Raw genomic sequence first — 19,406 nt, 5'->3', positions numbered from 1 at the left:
TTTCAAAATTTAATTGCAAGAATCACAGTACTAGATAATTTTTATCGAAAATTTCAGTACTTTTTTTTTTCTCTCAACGTTTCAACAAACAACTCGAGTAAAATTTGAGCTATGGTTCATTGAAAAAAAAAAGAAAAAAACGTGCTTTCATAGTTCGTTGAAAAGGTCGCGTTCATATTCCAAACGATGAATCGTAAATAAACTCTTTGGTAAAGCATTAATTTATAGAAGCAGAATTACACCATCGATCCAGCTCCATTAATTACATGTATACCGGCCGATTCAATGACCCGAACGATTGGACACTATTCAAAGAACAATTAGCTTTTTTCTCTTTAAAATTCCTTTTCAATACGATAAAATTGTACGGAATTTAAAATTTTTTGCATATTTATTTCTATTCTAGATTTAATTGGAATTTGGTTGGAAAAGTGAATATACATATATAGATGTAGATATACAAAATCTTAAAAATGTATATTCATTTTTTATTATTTCAATATACATTGAAATGAAAAATATAGATCTATATTATTAATAAAATCAATTTTGAATTAATAATTGCAGTAAGATATTGGATGTTTCAATTTATTTATTTTAATTTTCAGGAAAATCACAAGATTTTTGATCACAGATTTACATGATAAATCTTAATAAAATGGAGAATAAATATCTTTCAATTGCAAAGTTTTGAAATATTGTGCAAATTGAATAGACGTTCTAGGAAATTAATTTTTTTGTTTCTTTTTAATTCTTTTTTCAGAAAATTGATTTAATTTATTTATTTTAATTTTCAGGAAAATTATAAGACTTTTGGTTACAGATTTACATGATAAATCTTAACAAAATGGAGAATAAATATCTTTCGATTGCAAAGTTTTGAAATATTGTGTAAATTGAATAGACGTTCCAGGAAATTAATTTTTTTCTATTTCTTTTTAATTCTTTTTTTAGAAAATTAAAAATCATCTTTGCTTCTACACGAAAAATACATTGGAACGTATGATTGAGGCGATCTTCAACTATTGATACACTTATATATATACATAAACGATAGCAACTAATCTTCTTATCAAGTCTTGCCAACGATACGATGTTTAAGAAGATTTAAATTTTAAATGATTTCCAGCTGCCAAAGCAAATTAGTACGAATATAAACCAGAATAATTAACCTGTCCTTCCATCTAACCAATGATATCCAAGGAGAGACAGAGCTATTAATATAAATTAAACTATTAAAAAGATATACATTTGAAACGATCCCCATCTGTCATTCCAATTTCCCGGAATCTCCATTGAATTCTCGCGAATTATTGGATTTCCTTCTCCGATCAACAAGATCTATTCTGATTCTTCAAGTCTAGAAAATGGCGCGTGTTCACGGGATTCCAACTATAAAAATAACCTCTCTGATCCCGCTAGAACCACATATGTGTTAAATGCTCGTTTAAAAGTTCAACTAAAAATAATAAGGTCCTCATGCATGATCAACTATCACGGCGATATTTATAACAATTCTTGAAAAACGCGAGCTTATTCTATCTATCACGTGATAATATGGCGGTCCTTCAACTCTTATCGTTTTCTATAAATTTGATTTTTGCAGAAAATCGGAGAGAATTATGATTCTGACTTTTATTTTAAGGTTGGATAAATTTTAAGTTTTTTATTTTTCAATGCAATTGTTTGGAGCATGGTGCTTACAGAGCAATTGTTTATAATATCTTTTCGATGTTTAAAAAAATCAATGGTTTTGAAATATTTTAAATTAAATAAATGGGAAAATAAATTATTCGATACATGAAATATATATGAAATATAATATGAATGAAAAAGAAAGAATAAGTGAAAGGATAATTTTTGAATTGCTTAGAGGCATTAAAATAATAATGTTAACTTATTTCATTACACGTTAATTCCAAAGATCCATAAATAAACTAAATTACGCTTAAAATATCATCACGAGTCGAATACAAATCTATCACATTAAATATTCATTGATATCTCTCCATTATTCCTGCACATGTATATTTAGAACAAGGATTAGTATCCTCGAATGCTGCATAATTGAAAGATTTCTCTGGTTTTCCCGATCAATGGTTTCCAAGTGTACATGCAATTGTAATTCAGGAAGATCGTTAACATTGAACGAAATGTCCATCCATGTAATAAGGATGAAACATCCTTATATTACCAGTAATTAAAGAAAATTCTGAACGTAAAAATAAAGCTATTTCGCGAGTAATTATAGCGAAATATAGTACGATAATTTTAGCTTATAACCTTCGAGAATCCTTCAGATTTTTCGATCAATTGGCTCATTGAACTCGCGAGCAAACAAAGAGATTCACTGTTTCCAATCATTTCCAGGATTTTCAAGCATTTAGTGCGAATATTTGAAAAATATCGTGAAAGTTATTCGTTTACATAAGTTTTAAAATATTTTCTTTTTAAATAAATTTGATATAAATTTTGTTAAATATATTATTTAATTTTATCTTTAATTAAATGGTGATATTTTCGAATGCATTTTTTTTTAATAAAAATGAAATGAATATATGGCAGTAGAAATAATTTGCATATGAAGTTAATTCAGGAAAATGTGATTGACCTAGTTTTATTAATTTATTGATTTCAATATTATATCGAGGCAATTCTGCAAAGAATTATGGATAATATGATTGGATTTTAGATTTTTAAACAGAATATGTAGATTCATTGTTAGAATTAATTAACTATTCATTTAAAAATAAATAATTTAAATTATTTTCAAAAGAGCTAAAAATTAGCTAAAAATTGCAAAAATACAAGACGCACATTATGGTTTTAAAAATAAAATCTATATATCTCTAGCGTTTCTACCAACATTTCTTCATAAAAAAAGACCATAGAAACTCTTTTTCTACATATCGCATATTATTTCCTTTTTTCAAAATTCTTTTTTGTTAAAATTTACCTTTCTATCTTTTTATTATCTCTTTATTATATAAAAAAGATATAAAATACAATAATAAAAATTATATAACTTCTATTATAAAAATATATATAGAATTAATATATAAAATATATTATTGAAATATATACAAATTATATTACTTATATTAATTATATATAATTTTATGAATTATTTACTTGTGATAATATTTTTCTAACCAAAGAAGTATCTAATTATAGCATAATCTAATCTAAATCAAATTGTCAATAAACGCGTTAAACTCGATCGATGTGAAAGACATCCTTATTCCATGGAACAGTGTCTCCCAACGTGAAGTATCCAATTTACAGAAGAGCAATTTAAACATTTTAGAGAACAATTAAAAAGAAACAGAACAATGATGAACATAAATTATATTTTTCTAAAACTTGATTAATTATTATAAAAAAAAATTACTAAATTCATTAAATAAATCTTTTCATGCACACGAATCAAATAAAATAAATTTGTATCAATATTGAGTTGATTATTAGATAATAAATCATGATAAAATTTTTAATGAATCATACATCAAAGTTAGGATTGGGAAACACTGCTATAAGACATTCACGTAAAAAGCTAAATGGACCACCATAAGCGACCACCATACCAGTTCTATTAATCGATCAAGCAAGTCAAATGGTTACGTGTTATTCCTGGAGAAGAATATCTTCTTTGTTCGGCCTTTCCTCGAAATATGTCGCGACACAAATGCATTCCGGTTGATCAGATCGAGCCGTTGACCAAGCAACACAAGAATTCAACCCTGATATGGGAAAGTGCTTTATCCTGTCCCGGAAGACGGAGGTCAAGGATACCCAAAGGGTCTATAATTTTCTTCATGTACCTGACACATTGCTACGAGAATTCCTTATTAAAAAAGGATTCGTAACGGTTACTAATAAAACTTAAATCTTGTTCTACTTTTGTAACTTTTAATGTTAATCGTTCATTTTGTTACAATAAATATCTTGTGAGATAAAATGAAAGAGAAAAGTTAATCATGGACAACTTGGATCGTTCATATCTGGAAGAAAATAAATTATTTCGATTGGATGAATAATTGTATGATAAAATAAGATATTTCATAGACAAGTATCCAAGAATTTTTTCGCATTTTTTAAGAACCAAGAATTGTGAAAAAGATATTCGTAAATAATCGGGGAATCAGATTAAAGGAAAAAACATGATTGCCTGTAAAAACTAATCGAATTAACAGATCGATAAATGGGAACTAAAAATAACACGCGAGATAACAGTTCGTATATCGATAAACAATTTTTTTTCGAATACTTTTGCATAAAGATTATGTGAAGTAATATATAGTCGAAGAAAGAAAACAAAAAGAAAATCTGCTGCAGAATCGTGTTTATAGAATTATCTGTTATTCGATGTAGTCAGATTTATCATCGATTGTTTTCTCCGTCAAGATTGTGAACTGGGTCAAAGCCGATCACCGCGCAATCGCGATGGAAGGAAACCTTCGACACAACTGTTCCGTTCAATTCGGGTTTGGACTTGGAGCAAACCACTCTAATTAGACGTTTTAATTGATAATTAGGCCAAACAGAAGTGGTACCAGCGCGATAGATCCTCCAAATTCACTCCTCGTTAGCGATCATCGAGGAATGTTGCTTTGAGAGATCGGACTAAAAGGAAAAAGAAGAGAAAGAGGGAGAGGAAAAACGTTGAAGAAAATCTACATACAACACTCTCTATGCTCTGTTTTTCGAGCAAATTAATCAAACATATACGATTCAATTTCTATTAGAAGAAATTTATTCGACCTAGAAATATTAATTCTTTAAATTATCCTAGTTTAAATTATTTTTAAAATTTTTTTATATAATTTGTTCGTGATATTTTTGATAAATTTTTTGTTAATGTTTATTAATGTTTATGGACAAATTGATACTTACATGTCATCATTAATAAATTATAAATAAGTAGTTATTTGCTAATCTAGGATTAAAGCTTCTTTTTACACAAAAAGTAGAGTTTCAATTATTTAAAATTGACGATATTATTAATCGTATGTGGATCTTTTGAATATTAGAGAAATCTTAATTTCGTACAAAACCAAAAATATGAACGAAATTTTATATTTGGTTCAAGAAGAATAATCGATTCTTGTAGATATCCAAATATTAATTGGGACAATTCATATAGAGATGAAGATAATTTAAAAGCAAATTTGTTTTCCATATATTCCTAACGTCAAATATATATTTCGAATTTCATTTCATTTAATTTGCATAAAAATTATATCGTAAAAATAATATATATTAAACAAAATATCAATTGAATTGTTTAATTTGCAACAACAAATAAAATTAAATTAATATCAGAAACTAGTTTTTTATCAAAATTGAATTTCTTCGTTTTCAAAGTTTCTCGAATATTTTAAACATAGAGTGCATCAAGAATGCGTTTCACTTTATGTTATTTTTTAAAACAAAAATTTTATAAAAATAAACATCGTAAATAGAGATAATAACCTTTGCATAACCTTTATGAATTTCTTCAATAATTCTATTAATAACTGTTACACCACCTTTCTAAGTTTAGATAGAGTCTAAGATCCAGAAGAGGTAATAGCAATTTAAGATCCTATAAGCCATAAATATTGAATAGTTAACAGGAAGAGAAATGAACCAATTATTTTTCTCGTTTAGAGCCATTTAAATTAATTGAGAAGCAATTTAAAAATTTAAAATCTATTTCTACCCTAATGTAGGATGGCCAACACCATAGGGAGTGATTCCTTATGTGAATATTTTAAAATGTTTGCGACTGTATATTGTATAAAATATTCAATGTTTCTCATTTTTGAATAATATTAAGAGATTTACGATAGATTTATCTAAATAACAGAGATCTAAATAGCGAGAATTCTAAATAACAAAATTAATCAATTATAAAAATGTTATAATTATCAATAATTTTTAATTTTTCTCTTGCTTTCATTGATGAGTATCCATTCTTTTCTGATGATATTAAGAACAGTTTTCTAAAATTTCGGAATTTTTCAGATCATTTATAAAGGATCGAAAATTTTATTCCAAAAAAAATATAGGTTTAAGATTTAATAATAATTTTATAAAAGCCTCCATTCTGAATTAAATAAAATTCTTTTTACATAAATACCAAATATTTAATTTTTTAAATCTTTAATTTCTTTAGATCGATTTTTTTAAAAACTTATAATTTTATTTATTTTAAATAATAGTGATTTCTAGAATCCTAGAAGACATGATTTTTGAACAATTAATTTAATTAATACGTGTTTTTAACCAAATAGTGAATAATAATCCACGCATTACGATTCAAAAATAATTTGACAGAAATAAACTTTCTTCACATAATCCATCCTAATCCAAGGACTCATCACGGCCTACCCATCCTTAGTTGCTATAAAAAACTGGCAAAGATCGTTCATCACACGATCAATTGACAACATTATGTATCGAAGGATCGAACATGATTAGAAAGCATCCAAAATCGAGACACGAAATCGATTGCCTGTCGAGGTGAAGCGATTTGGTTGAAAGGACTCACCGAAAACTGGAACAAGGATGGATGACCCAGTGACCTGCAGCCTTTTGCCTGATTCGTTCCTTCATCAGAGCCTTTTTGCTCCCGAACAACTTCATGGCCAGCTTGTTGTCCGTAGGTTGGAACAGGGCCTGAAGCTGATTCTTCAAGAAGCTCTGCTTGACTTCCTGGCCCGGTAGACCCGGGCCCGGCTCCTCCTTCGGCGTCCCGTAGAGGGACACATCGTCCACTCCGAAGTGGACCTTCCCGCTGCCCTTGTAATTCATCTCGTTGCCTGCAAATGCGAAATATCGTTCCACCATTAACCAATTTGATCGAAATATTCGTTATTTTTATTATTAATTACGTTTGATAATAATCTTTCAATTCATCGATAATATTTAGAATTGTTTGGGATTATTCTGTGATCAGTTGTTGTTTTCTCAATAAATATTTAGAGTTGTTTGGTCGTTCCTTTTTTGGAAATTGATTCGCAGAACTTTCGAAATATTATTCTATGATTAGTAGATTCGTTTGTAAATTGATAGAATTGATTCACAACTTTCGAATGTACGTACAATCCTGTCCAATTATATCGATAATATTTGTTTGTATTGGATACTTTTATATATCTTAAGATATAATTTCTTTTATGTTTACATATCTTTACATTAAAATAAAAGCATTTACAAACTGTCTTTTCAACTGAACGAGTGTTTTCAATATTATTAATGACACGAATGAATATATCAAAAAAGAAAAATACATTAACAGAAAAATAGAGTATAAAAATTAATGTATATTTTAATTTTTCTTAATATTTAAAATTTGTCGAGTATCATTTTCTAATTACAACGTTCAATTTATCATATAATTATATTATCAAGTTGCTTCTATGTTAGCAATCAGAGGAAATTACCGGAAATTTACTCAAACATCTGCTTTATGTATTTCTTAGATATATGTTCAATTTGGCTTTCCATTATTTCAGTATAGGTCTGGTAAGTAATTTCACTAATGAGTACATTAATAAATCCAGAATGAAGAAAGACACCTCTTTTCCTTGCCTTTTTTTGTTTAATTCCCTGCCTTTTTCTCAGACCGTCACGATGTCCCATGACTTATGAATGAGAGTGTGTATAGCTTTCTTGAAGCTATACCTGAAGCTTCCATAGATAAATTAACGACGATAAAATGGATTTTCGTTTAAAATAAATGGCATTGAACTATTATACCTTTTACTTCTTACTCTTATAGTCACGATGGCTATATTTAACCTTCCATGCCAATGTTCGATATTCCCAAGATTGTGTTAAAGTTTTTTATCGTCTGATCATTATAACATTCTTGCCTTACTTCTCTTTATTAACTTCCTCTATTTATTTCTTATTTATAAAAGAATATTTCCTGCTCGTATGAATGAAAATTTGTAATGATCAAAATTATTACAATTTTTGATTGCAAATTTTTGTTGTTATTTTTGTTTTTGTTGTTAATTCTATACAGAAAATAAGTCTGGGAAATTTTGATTCTTCGATCTAATTTTATTTTCTAAAATATTGTTGTTTTTTTTATACTTTAAGGAATTTGTTTCACAGATTTTTATTTATATCATTATTATTTTTTAGAAATATAAAAAAAAAGATTCTTACTTCTTTCTTAACTCATATTCTATCAACAGAAATTTGCAATTTCGATCACGTAATTCACTATAAAGTTCAAATATCTTATCACCAATCGTTCAGTCAATTCAATCAGTCAGACAGTTACTTCGATACATCAGCCACCAAGTGCAATTAATATACCAACCAATATTATCTACATCACTAACGATCTCGTTCCAATCACGTAAAAGATCACGTACTTCGAACCAACATTCCGCATTCTAATAAACATAATCAAGTCATTGTTTTTTACGCTTCGAATAAACTTGCAATTCGATTAATTGCGATTCGAATTAAAGAATAATTGTCAATCGGGATTCAACATTTCCAAATCCTACAATTCTACGCTTTGAATAAAGTTCAATCAATTAAATCTACGATTGTCAACCAAAATTCAATATTTCACACTTCGAATGAACGCAGTACGTTCAAATCTCATCATTCCAATGCTTCAAATAAACTTCAAATTTAGCCAGTTAAAACGATTTGCAAATAGAAATTCTACATTCTACGCGGTCCAAAAATTCCACCACTCCACGTTCCACGCTTCAAATAAACTTCAACAAATTCGGACGAACGGAATGATTGCCAATGAGAAACCAAATAAACATCGAATTCAACTGGTAAAAAAAAAAGAAAAGAAAAAGAAAAGGAAAAAACGTCGAAAAATTTCGAAAGCCTCATTCTCGCATAAGAGTCGAAGCACACGCGAGTCATTTTGATCTCTACCATCGATTTCCTTTCCAGTTGCCGAACACCATACGCACCAATAGCGCGAGCACACACGAAACGTAAAAAGCAAGAACCGTTTGCTCGGTGACTTAAGTACAGTTAACCGAGAGAATTCTCTTGTCTTTTTGTATTCGTAAGGCATGTTATCTGCGATAAAAAGAATCGAGAGAAGGAAGAATCTGGGTGATGGAATGGTAAACAATATTGGAATTCCAATCGATCTTCTCGTAAAATATTTGCGAAACGTTTGATTCGATTATTTTTAGAAGTGATTAATTACATTTTTTTTTTAATTTTACAAATTTATATCGTAATTTATATTGTTTATGCAATAACAGATGATAGATTTGAGAGAATCGAATTAATATATATTATTGAGAAAATTGAAAATAAATTAAATAATAATTTGTGATATAAAATAATTTTTTAAATGTTATCAAATTTCGAATTCTTTTTATTCTTTTTGTTTTTCTTTCTTTTTGTCTTTTCGCTTTCGTTAATCAATTTATTTCGAGATTTTGAGTTTGTGGAATTCTAGAAATTTAAGTTTGTTAAGATTTCAGTTTTTGAGGAAATAGATATAATTTTTAAAGAAAAAAAAAGACAAAATCATTGAAAAGTTTCGAAATTTCAAGTTTTTATTTTACCAGCCTGTTATAAATTTGCACATCAAACAAATTTTCGCATTAGTATAATAGTCTAAATACATAATTATATTGCTTTTTTTTTTGAATTTATCGCTGTTTCTATAAAATATTCGCTGTTGTTGCAAAAATTTCTCTTTTAGCAGTGTTCTTAAATTTGAAAAAAATCATTAGGTATTTTTCAGAGAAAATATCGATAGCTTGGTTTAAATTTTGATTACATTTGATTAAAATTTGGTACTTTTAAAACTTAATTAAAATTCGGTTTTGTTTCAAAAATTCTCAATTATTCTTTTATTCTTTTACAATACTACATATTTATATCTACATGTTTTTATTGAAGATTTCTAAAATTTTATACATAAATTATTATTTCTGGAATCGAATTCATTAATAAGAAATTGTAAATTATAAAATTGTGTAATTAACGATTAATTACCAATTTTATAAAGTATTTGTAAACTATATATCTTGTATTAGCTTATAAATTTTTTAATAATTATTCATTAATATAAACCAATAAGTAGATAAATAAATAAATTATTGTATAATAAAAATTAATGATTCCAATAGAATAGAATTTTAAAATTATTATGTTGAAGTACGATATTAAGTTGTCATTTCTAAAAATAACTTGTTATACTTAGAAACTAGTTATTACATGATAAAAATCGCTAATAAAGGAAATTATATAAATAATTTATTAGTAAATATTATAAAAAAAATACAAAAACATTATGAAAACAGTATATAGATAAAAGAAAAATAAATTTATTTATAAATATATTTATATATATATATATATATATATATATAAATGTTTATTATTATAAACTTTTCATATTACATTATTAAATTCCTATATATAAGTATTTGAAGTATCGTTTTTAAAGAGTTTTTAGTTATTTATATATTTATAGTTTAAGTTATTAAAAAATATTTCAGATAAAAGTTGAATGGTTCTAAAAAAGTGTAATGCTATATAATTATTTTTTTCAAAGATGGAAGTATAGATATGGAAGTATATATATTATATGAAGGTCAATTTCATATTTTTAAATAAAATCATATACTTTTTAACATATAAGGTAAATATAATGAATTATTCCTATTAAAAATCTATTAAACCATATTAAATAGACAAAAATTATTTATAAATTAGTTTGAAAGAAATTCAATTACATTTATTTCTTTCATAAACTAACAATTTTTCGATTGAATATGATTTATATTTTTGCATAAAGAATGTCGAAATACAATGAAATATGTATTAAAAAATATATAATTCTACAGATGAATTTATTTACATATCCATATAAAAAAAATATATAATATCACAACGTAATCTCTTAAAAACTATTTAATTCTTATTCAAAATATTTTTTAATATTATAAAAAATTAGCAAGATATTTCAGTCATATATTACGTGGAATAAATACTATTATCTATTATCTATCCTATTATCTTATTTATTTCTTAGTTTCTTAGAATTAAGAAAACTGATAAAAATGAATAGTAAAAGACAACATGGCAGAATTCAAAGGTAAGTATAAAATACGTAAATATAAGGTAAGTATATAAACTTTTAAAAAAAATTTAACTCCACATTTTTAAATATTATATTCTCCTACAAATACAAGATCAAAAACTATATAAGATAAAAAAAATGACATGTGAAAAATTTGCGAAAATATAAAATCTAACAATTTCTGATTAAAATTTCGATTTTGAATTAGGAGAATATATGAAAGCAGTATCGTATCGAGAAATTTTTAATAATTAAGGAAATGAAATTCTCGGAATCTGAAATTCTTGGAAATGATGTCAAATTTTCAAAATTTCTAAAATTCTTAAAAGTGACGTCAAATTCGTGGAAATTTCTAAATCTTTGAACAAATAAAATTTAATTTTATATCAGAAGAATATAATATGATAGGAAGTCGATCGAAAAATTTTTCCAAATGTCAAATGACGTCAAATTCTGAAAATTTCCGAATGTTGGAACAATAGAACGAAACTTTCGGCCAAAAATTCGATTTTCTATAAAGAGAAAATAATTTAAAAGAAATTTTTACACATTATCACACATTTACCGTTCTCTTACTTATTTCCTTATCATTTTTTTTAGTGTTGCCATTTTTTTAGAGTTTTGAAACATTTTTTTTCACAATTTATGTAAATTTAGATGTTTTCTCCTTGCACAATTCTTCTTTTTCAATCTTCTATTATGAATATTGCCATTTTTTAAGAATATTTTTAGTGCGTTTTTTGCCATTTTTTTAATTTTTGAAAAATTTAAGCACTATATTTTATTTAAAATATCTCGATTGTTTTTAATAATCGATTACATAATATATTATACCGAGTGTTCGAATAGCATTATCCGAACATATATTATGCTTGTTTTTGGAAATATTAAAAAATATTTCAAATAAAAGTTAAATCGTTTCGAGGAAGGCATATCCTATTTATTTATGCATAAAAACACAAGGGATTTATAAATGTGGATGTTGTTTTTTTAAATAAAATTGAAGATTTTTCAATATAACAGTTGATGTATCTTAGCATTTTCAATAAAAAAGTATTAAACGATATACAGCAAGAAACTTATAGTTTGGAAAATAAATAAATTTAATTAAATATTTTCCAAACTAATGGTTTTTTACTATATATGATCCTATACATTTTCGTAGGGAATGCCAAATTGGTGTATTAAAAGGTATATAATGCTATTTAAAAAAATAAAATTGTGGTTGATAAGTTTTTTATGAATCCACCTACGAAGAAATTGAGAATATAACCCTTTCGAAACCATTTAACTTTTGTTTGAAGCATTTTTTTTCTATTATGAAGAATAAAAGAATAAATAAGATATTTAATAAAAAAGATTAAGATCGAAATTCCCTGAGCGATAGTAAAATTTTCATCGAATTTCCAAAAATTCGATTTTGTATCAGGAGAACATGATAGGAGATTAATCAAAAAATTTTTCCAAGAAATAACAAATTCTCGGAATCTCTAAAATTTTTGGAAGTCAAATTCTTAAAAATTTCCGAATGTTCGTATAATAGAATGAAACTTTTGGACAAAAATTCAATTTTCTATTACAAGAATATAATATGATAGGAAATCGCTCGAGAAATTTTTCGAAAAATTTTTGCAGTTCTTTGTCGTAATGTCATTTTCTTTCCAAAATGTGCTGAATGAATGAAATTTTAACTAATTTTTCGACTTTGTATTAAAATAATATATTTTGTCAGATAGTTGCATGGAAAAATTTTGTTGATTTTTAGGAAACAATATTTTTTATGATGTTTTATATATTTTATATCTTTTATATGTTTTATATATTTATTCTGTAGAATATTTATCTTTGTATATTCACATATACTTTATACTTTATATATTTATCTATTGCAGCTTCCATTTTTGTTATTTTTTAATAGTTTTTCAATAGTTCTTATATCTAGGAATACTTACCTTTTACATATTTACCTCTTGTAAGATTTTTTTATCATTTTTTTAAATTATTGTATTTTTTTTTTTTTTTTGACTTCTATATCTTTCTATATATACCTTTCATTTTAAAGAATTTAAAAATATTGTCTCATATCTTTTTTTATTTGGAATATCTCTTTTATTTTTCATAATATTATAAAATACTTTGAATAAGAATTGAATGGTTTCAAGAGAGTTACATTGTGATATTATTTTTTTTTTATATGGACATGTAAATCTTTGTACAAAAGCATAAATCATGTTCAGTCGAAAAATTGTTAGTTTACGAATGAAATAAGTATAATAAGAATGAATATCTTCTAAACTAATAGTTTTTGACTATATATAGTTTAGTAGTTTTTTATAGAAAATAATACATTACATTTACTTAAAAAAGTATATGCATTAAAAATATATAATTTTGCATACTTACATATATAATTCTTTTTAAAAATATGAAGTGATTCTCATATATCTTTACTCGTCTATCTATGAGAAGAATAATTACATTGTATTGTACCTTTTTTGAAATCATTCAATTTTTGTCCTAAATGTTTTTTAATATTTTTAATTAATAAACAAAGTATTTCTTATCTTAAGAGAAATATGGAATATCCGGTATAAAATATTGTGTATGCAATTGAAATTACAATGATAGAAATAGTAACTTTTTATTTATATTAATATTTAATTTGTTTTTCATCGTATATATAGCATAAAAAGAAAATCTAAAAAAAAATTTAAAAAAAAATTTTTTTAAATATAGCTTTTCGATAACCTGTTGTATATATTCTTTATCGATTTATTTATGTAAATAGTTAACAAGTGACAGTCACATAATGTAAATGATATCATGGATAAATACGTACAGCTGAAATTCAATAATATAGTATCGATAAGTTTGCAAATAAATTGATAATTAAAACTGTAATATATATATAAAAAAGTTATTTGAAACGACGCAATATATTTTAAATTTATTAATATTGGTAAAGAAAAAGCTAATCAATATTTATCAATGGTAATCGTGTTGCATCAGAAAAGAATGGAAAAGTTTCATTAGAAATATTTAATGTATGAAAAAATTTCTAAAAATAATACGAGAATTCTATATTACTGTTGTTACAAGATAGACGGGGATATTTCTAACAAAAATATATAAACAAATAAATATAAATAAATATAAATAAATATAAATATAAGTATAAACATTTCTTATTTTTATTATCGTTTTAAATATAATAAAAATACGTTATCAAGTTGTTGACAGAAAAAATTCTGAAAAAGAATCTAAGAATTCTATCTTTTCATCGAAGTAATAAAGAAATTCAGAAAATGCTATCGTTATAAATGCTTCGTTTAATCAGGAAAAATACGCAAATTTTGAATAACATAAAAATCTTTCCACACACACTTATATCTCGTTTAAAATAATAGAAAAAAAACTTTCAAAGAATTTAAAAAAAAATTGTACAAGAACTTTGCAACATCCGAATAACTAAAGGTTTCATCAAAAACAAAAAAAAACCAGCTCACCGCATAATGTATCCTCACAAAATCAGCCAAATATTTTAAAAGAAATATACACACACTAATAACTCCTATATAATCCTCTTCATCCAAAAATTACCTCTCTCCAATATCCATAATTCCGAAAAGAGCCACTTTGATCAATTTAAAAAAAAAAAAAAAAAAAATACCAAAAATGCTTTCCACGAACTTTTCTAACGCGTTCCGACCAGTTTGTCAAAATTACTTCCGCCACAATCCCCGAAAAGTTGTCGATCACGTTCAATCATAAGGATCCCCCGCGAGAAAATTCCTCATCGGGCGAACCGAGAAAAGAAAACTCACCGAATTTGAACGTTTCACGGTTGCAAGACAACTCTGGCCAGCTGGAGACAAGGACAGGGAATCCCTTGGCCCCGTGCCTCTCGTCTCGCCGTCCTTGTTTCCTGAGGAGCGGCCTCCTCTGCTCGTCGAGGTGGCTGGCGCGCGCCAGCTCGTCGGCCATCGCCCGAAACCCAAGCGCCTCAGGATCGCGAGAACGGTCTGCCCCGTTTAACGTGTAACTGGTCCCCGGTGCAGAGGTTGACTAATGACGAGCGGAACACGAGGAAAAAGAAGCCACGCGGCCGGCGAAAGCAAGCCAGGCCAACCCACCAACAGCCGGCAAGGAGAGTCGAAGGAACGGAACCGAACAGAGGTGGAAGAGAGGAGAGAAAAATGGCGTTGTTTGAACGGAGAGAAAGAGAGAGAGAAAGAGAGAGAGAAAGAGAGAGAAACCGGGCATCGACTGACCGGTTTTATTGTGGAACCAAACGATCACGCGTGCGTTCGATTCTTTTTTTTTTTTTTTATTCGAGGCATTGACGAAGAGAACGCGCATGCAAAATATGCAGAGAAGCGCGACAATCGGTCGTCAAAACTTTTCACGTTGGACGAGGAGATCGTCATCGTGGTCGTCTCCGTCCACGATATTGAACTACGTGAATCGTACATTCTATGAACGGAGTTTGCTTGTTGTGTATTAATTTTTGAGAATTGCAATCGAAGGCGAATAAGATTTGTTGCTGTTGGCCTTTGTGTATAAGGAGATTAATGGATGGATTCGTATTTACACACTGGCTACCGATAAATAACTTTTGACGATGTTTTGATCGAGAAACTTAAGTCGCGAATAAAGCGATTTCGAATAAAGTTTTAATTATAGTTCGAGTATTGTTAACGTGTTATAAAGACATTTATTATGCGAGCAATAACGATAATGACGTAAAATATTCAAAGCAACAATTAAACGAGTTTTATTTTTGCAATCGATAATATCTATTCCGTATGTATCTGTTTTTTAATTGTAAAATTCATACGTGGCATGTTTAAATACGCATTGTTGGAATGATCGTTCCATAATTTTAATTTACACAAAAATCTGTGCAAAATATATTATATATTCGATATTCGTGGAATAATTCCAAAAGAAATCCGAATAATATTCAAGATTCTAAATCTGTGAACATTAATAAATGCATTGCGCTGTGACTGCAATACCACAGTTTCCACTTTGCATACTTTGTTAGGAAACGCGGCTTTTTCTGATGTCGCTCCTTCTAAAGCGGATTCGAGAAAATGGAGGGCGCTCGAGAAACCTGAGTATATGATTCTTCAGAGATGGATGGATACCGCACGAGAGAAATTAGACACGCCCGGGAAGATTCGTCGAGGATGCAGAGGTGTTTTAAAGAGACTTTTTGGTAAATTTTGTAATTAGTTGGCTCGTCGAGAATTGATGTTTTGGATTCCATTTTAAAATCGAGATTTTGATTAATCTTTGAACGAATAGGTTTAATTTATAAAATTTTAAGTTTTAAGTTAAATCTGAGTTAAAAAGATTGGCAAGAGAATTCATTGATATTAAAAGAATTTAATGAAATAAATTTGGAAAGCACAGAACGCAAAGTATTTTAAAGAGTTTGTGAACAGAGAAAATTTCGAATGGGTTATAGATATTTGATTTAAGATTTTGGTAAGAAGACAACTTTTTATTTTTGCTGCTAGAAGGATACGCGTGACAAACATTTCTCGCAAGTGTTCGTCTTCAATTCGCTTAAATATATGCATGTAATTAATTTAGAATTCGATGGTAAATAATTGTTATTTATTGTCGAATTACCATCACGCTATTAAATAGCGATCGTATTAACGTATTCTTTATACGACAAAGATTAGATTATAATCCAATTTCAAATAATACAACTGGTAGACATTAAATATCGTGTTGGTCAGTCGTATGAACAACAACTATATATTGTCATTGTTTAAGAAAGAATGTTTATGATTAATCTCACAATGTTATCCAATATTGTCTACGTTAAAAGTAAAGATTATCGATTAGTTGAAATGAAGAAAAAAGATGCGATGAAAAGCTTTAAACATAATAATTTATGCAAAGTTAAAAATAAAATAACTTAAAATCACTTCAAATAAATTTTTGAATTTGACTGGTGAAATGATTTCAGCAAAATTTTCATTAAAAAAAAAAGAAGTTTAGGAAAAACGTCAGCTTCAAAAAATTAGCGTGTAAATGGAACGATTTCAACATGATATTCCAGTATTCAACAAAATATCCTTTTTCCGGTGTCTTTGTAGGATTGAGTTTTGCTACGGATAATTTATTTGATAAGACAAATTATCTCACTTGAGATGATATCAAAGAAAATCACTTCTTACTGTACCATTTTTATCGCGTAACGTTTAATTTAATTTGAGTTTTTATGGTCTTTAATTATATATAATATGCTTGTATGTATCGTATATTATTCTTGGTTACATATGTAAATGATAAAAGACGATAAGTGAATAATTCATATTTCTTAATTGTAGGAATTGAATATTCCATGAATAAATATGTAGAATACCGATTTCGCAGAAAAAGTATGTTTACAAGTTTGATAGACAAGATGGATTATGTATCTTGATATTTTAATTTTATTTTAATCGTTTAATGTTGATTCTTCGTTTGACGAACGAAGAATTTAGTTGTCTACATCGATTTTATATAATAAAATGTTTTATGCGTTTTCTTGATTTCTTTATTTTTAAAAATATTAAAAATACTCAATGAAAAATTTTAAAAATTTCTTAAATTTTGGAAAATTTTGAAAACGATTCGAATTTACAATAATTAAAAAGTTGAGAACTGAAATTTCGTTATAAATATTTACAATTCTCATTATAATCATTTTAATTTCATTTCTCTTTGTTAATCTGTTTTAATTATCAATGGAAAGCACATTTCACGTTTCTCTATTGTAACTCCATTAATTACTCCGATATCAACATTTACAAATATAGTGTAATTTTATTAAATTAAATATATTTTCTTCACCAGAGAGAAATATTAATATACTAATATTTGTTTCGTCAATTTTATCAATTTCAAGATTAATGTTCATTTTAACAAATGAGGAATGTCTTTTTATTTTCTTTCTTTAACAGAATCATCCAATATTTATATTTTTATTAATTAATTAAAGCTAAAATGAAGGTTAATACAAATTTGAAAATACGAGAAGAAAAAAAAGGAAATTTAGTTTTGGAAACGAATAATTGCGTTATTCACGTATTAAGATTTTAAATTTATTTTAAATTCATTGAAATCTGGAAAATTTTCACTAATGAGGCGTAGATGAAAACCAGTAATGTTAATCGCTTCTTATGAAACAAATTCCAATATAAAAAAGAAAAATAAGCAGTATGCGACTTAGAATTTTTATTCAACGTCTTTTCGTTTATTAATGAACTTCATATTTTCGCGTCAGTTTTATGTTTATTAGATTAATCAATTATCATAATGTGAGTATTATAACAAACTTCTTTTATCGTATTTATTTCTGTTAAAACAAGTTTGCATAAAGATATCTTATTTATTTCTATTAACGCTATTCGTGCAATCTACAAGACGATGTATTTTTCAAAGAATATTATGAAGAAAGTATTATGAGAATTATGAGAAAAGATTTTATACTTTGCAATATTTTGCATACAATTTTTTTTATGTAAAATAATTCAGAACAGAATATTTTACTTTCATATAAAACAATAAAATTATTATTTCTTTCTTCGTTACTTACTTTTTTAAATATCGGCGATATTAAAACTTATTTGCAAAAATATAGTATAATAATTTCAAAATGTCTCAAGATAAAAAAATTATGTATAAAATATCTCAAGGCAAGATTTTTTTCATTTTTATAATCCTTTACTCTTCTGTTATTAAAAATTTTATTATTTTCTTTCTCCCTTTTTATTGATTTGTTACTTACAAATTTCTTTATTTATTCATGAAAAATATGCCAAAACCTTTCAATTCTTTTTTAAAAAAATTAATTTTCAAAATTCTAAATAAAACTTCCAAATTCTAAATTTCGCTTTTACTGTTAAGAGATAAAATTTCCATCTAAATTAAAAGAAGAAAATTACTTTTTTTTACATAGTAGTTAAAAAAATTCTAAAGTTAGAAAAGAAATGGACAAAAAAGACTCAACTCTTTTAAATGAAAGGAAGGTTAAGAGTCGTATTAATATAACCGAAGGTAAAAATTTCGTTTCTTTTCAATGGCGGTCGGTTGTCAGATGGTCGTAAACACGCCAACTAAATGTGCGGCCGGCCCGATTGCTTTTCTATATTGCAACAACCGATAATGGGCTCGTTACGTGCATTTGTCGACGAACAAACGGCTTATTCAACGAGCATTCTTACGAAGCTCTATATTTACACGTGGACACGTGTGCCAATAACTTGAAATTCATGACTCTCATTTAGGGGTTTCCCTATACAAGTGAAAAATCTTTATTGCCATT

General features: G+C 26.7%; 1 protein-coding gene across 16 annotated transcripts in view; it reads right to left on the bottom strand.

Moving 5' to 3' along the window:
- LOC108000937 (potassium/sodium hyperpolarization-activated cyclic nucleotide-gated channel 2) overlaps window positions 1–19,406 on the bottom strand; it is a 187,906-nt gene that overhangs the window by 65,602 nt on the left and 102,898 nt on the right. For 14 of the 16 annotated variants that reach the window (XM_062077787.1, XM_062077788.1, XM_028668247.2 and 11 more), the window contains one exon: window positions 6,533–6,803. In XM_062077787.1, the coding sequence (XP_061933771.1) occupies window positions 6,533–6,803 (271 nt within the window). Of the gene's footprint in view, window positions 1–6,532; window positions 6,804–14,901; window positions 15,157–19,406 lie in introns of those variants that run through there. The other 2 variants (XM_062077786.1, XM_062077785.1) reach the window with 2 other exon arrangements.

The sequence above is a fragment of the Apis cerana genome, linkage group LG8 (assembly GCF_029169275.1).
Source record: "Apis cerana isolate GH-2021 linkage group LG8, AcerK_1.0, whole genome shotgun sequence".
Classification (NCBI taxonomy): Eukaryota; Metazoa; Arthropoda; class Insecta; order Hymenoptera; family Apidae; genus Apis; species Apis cerana.
The sequence above is the reverse complement of the archived record's forward strand: the minus strand, read 5'-3'. Positions and strand labels throughout refer to the sequence as shown.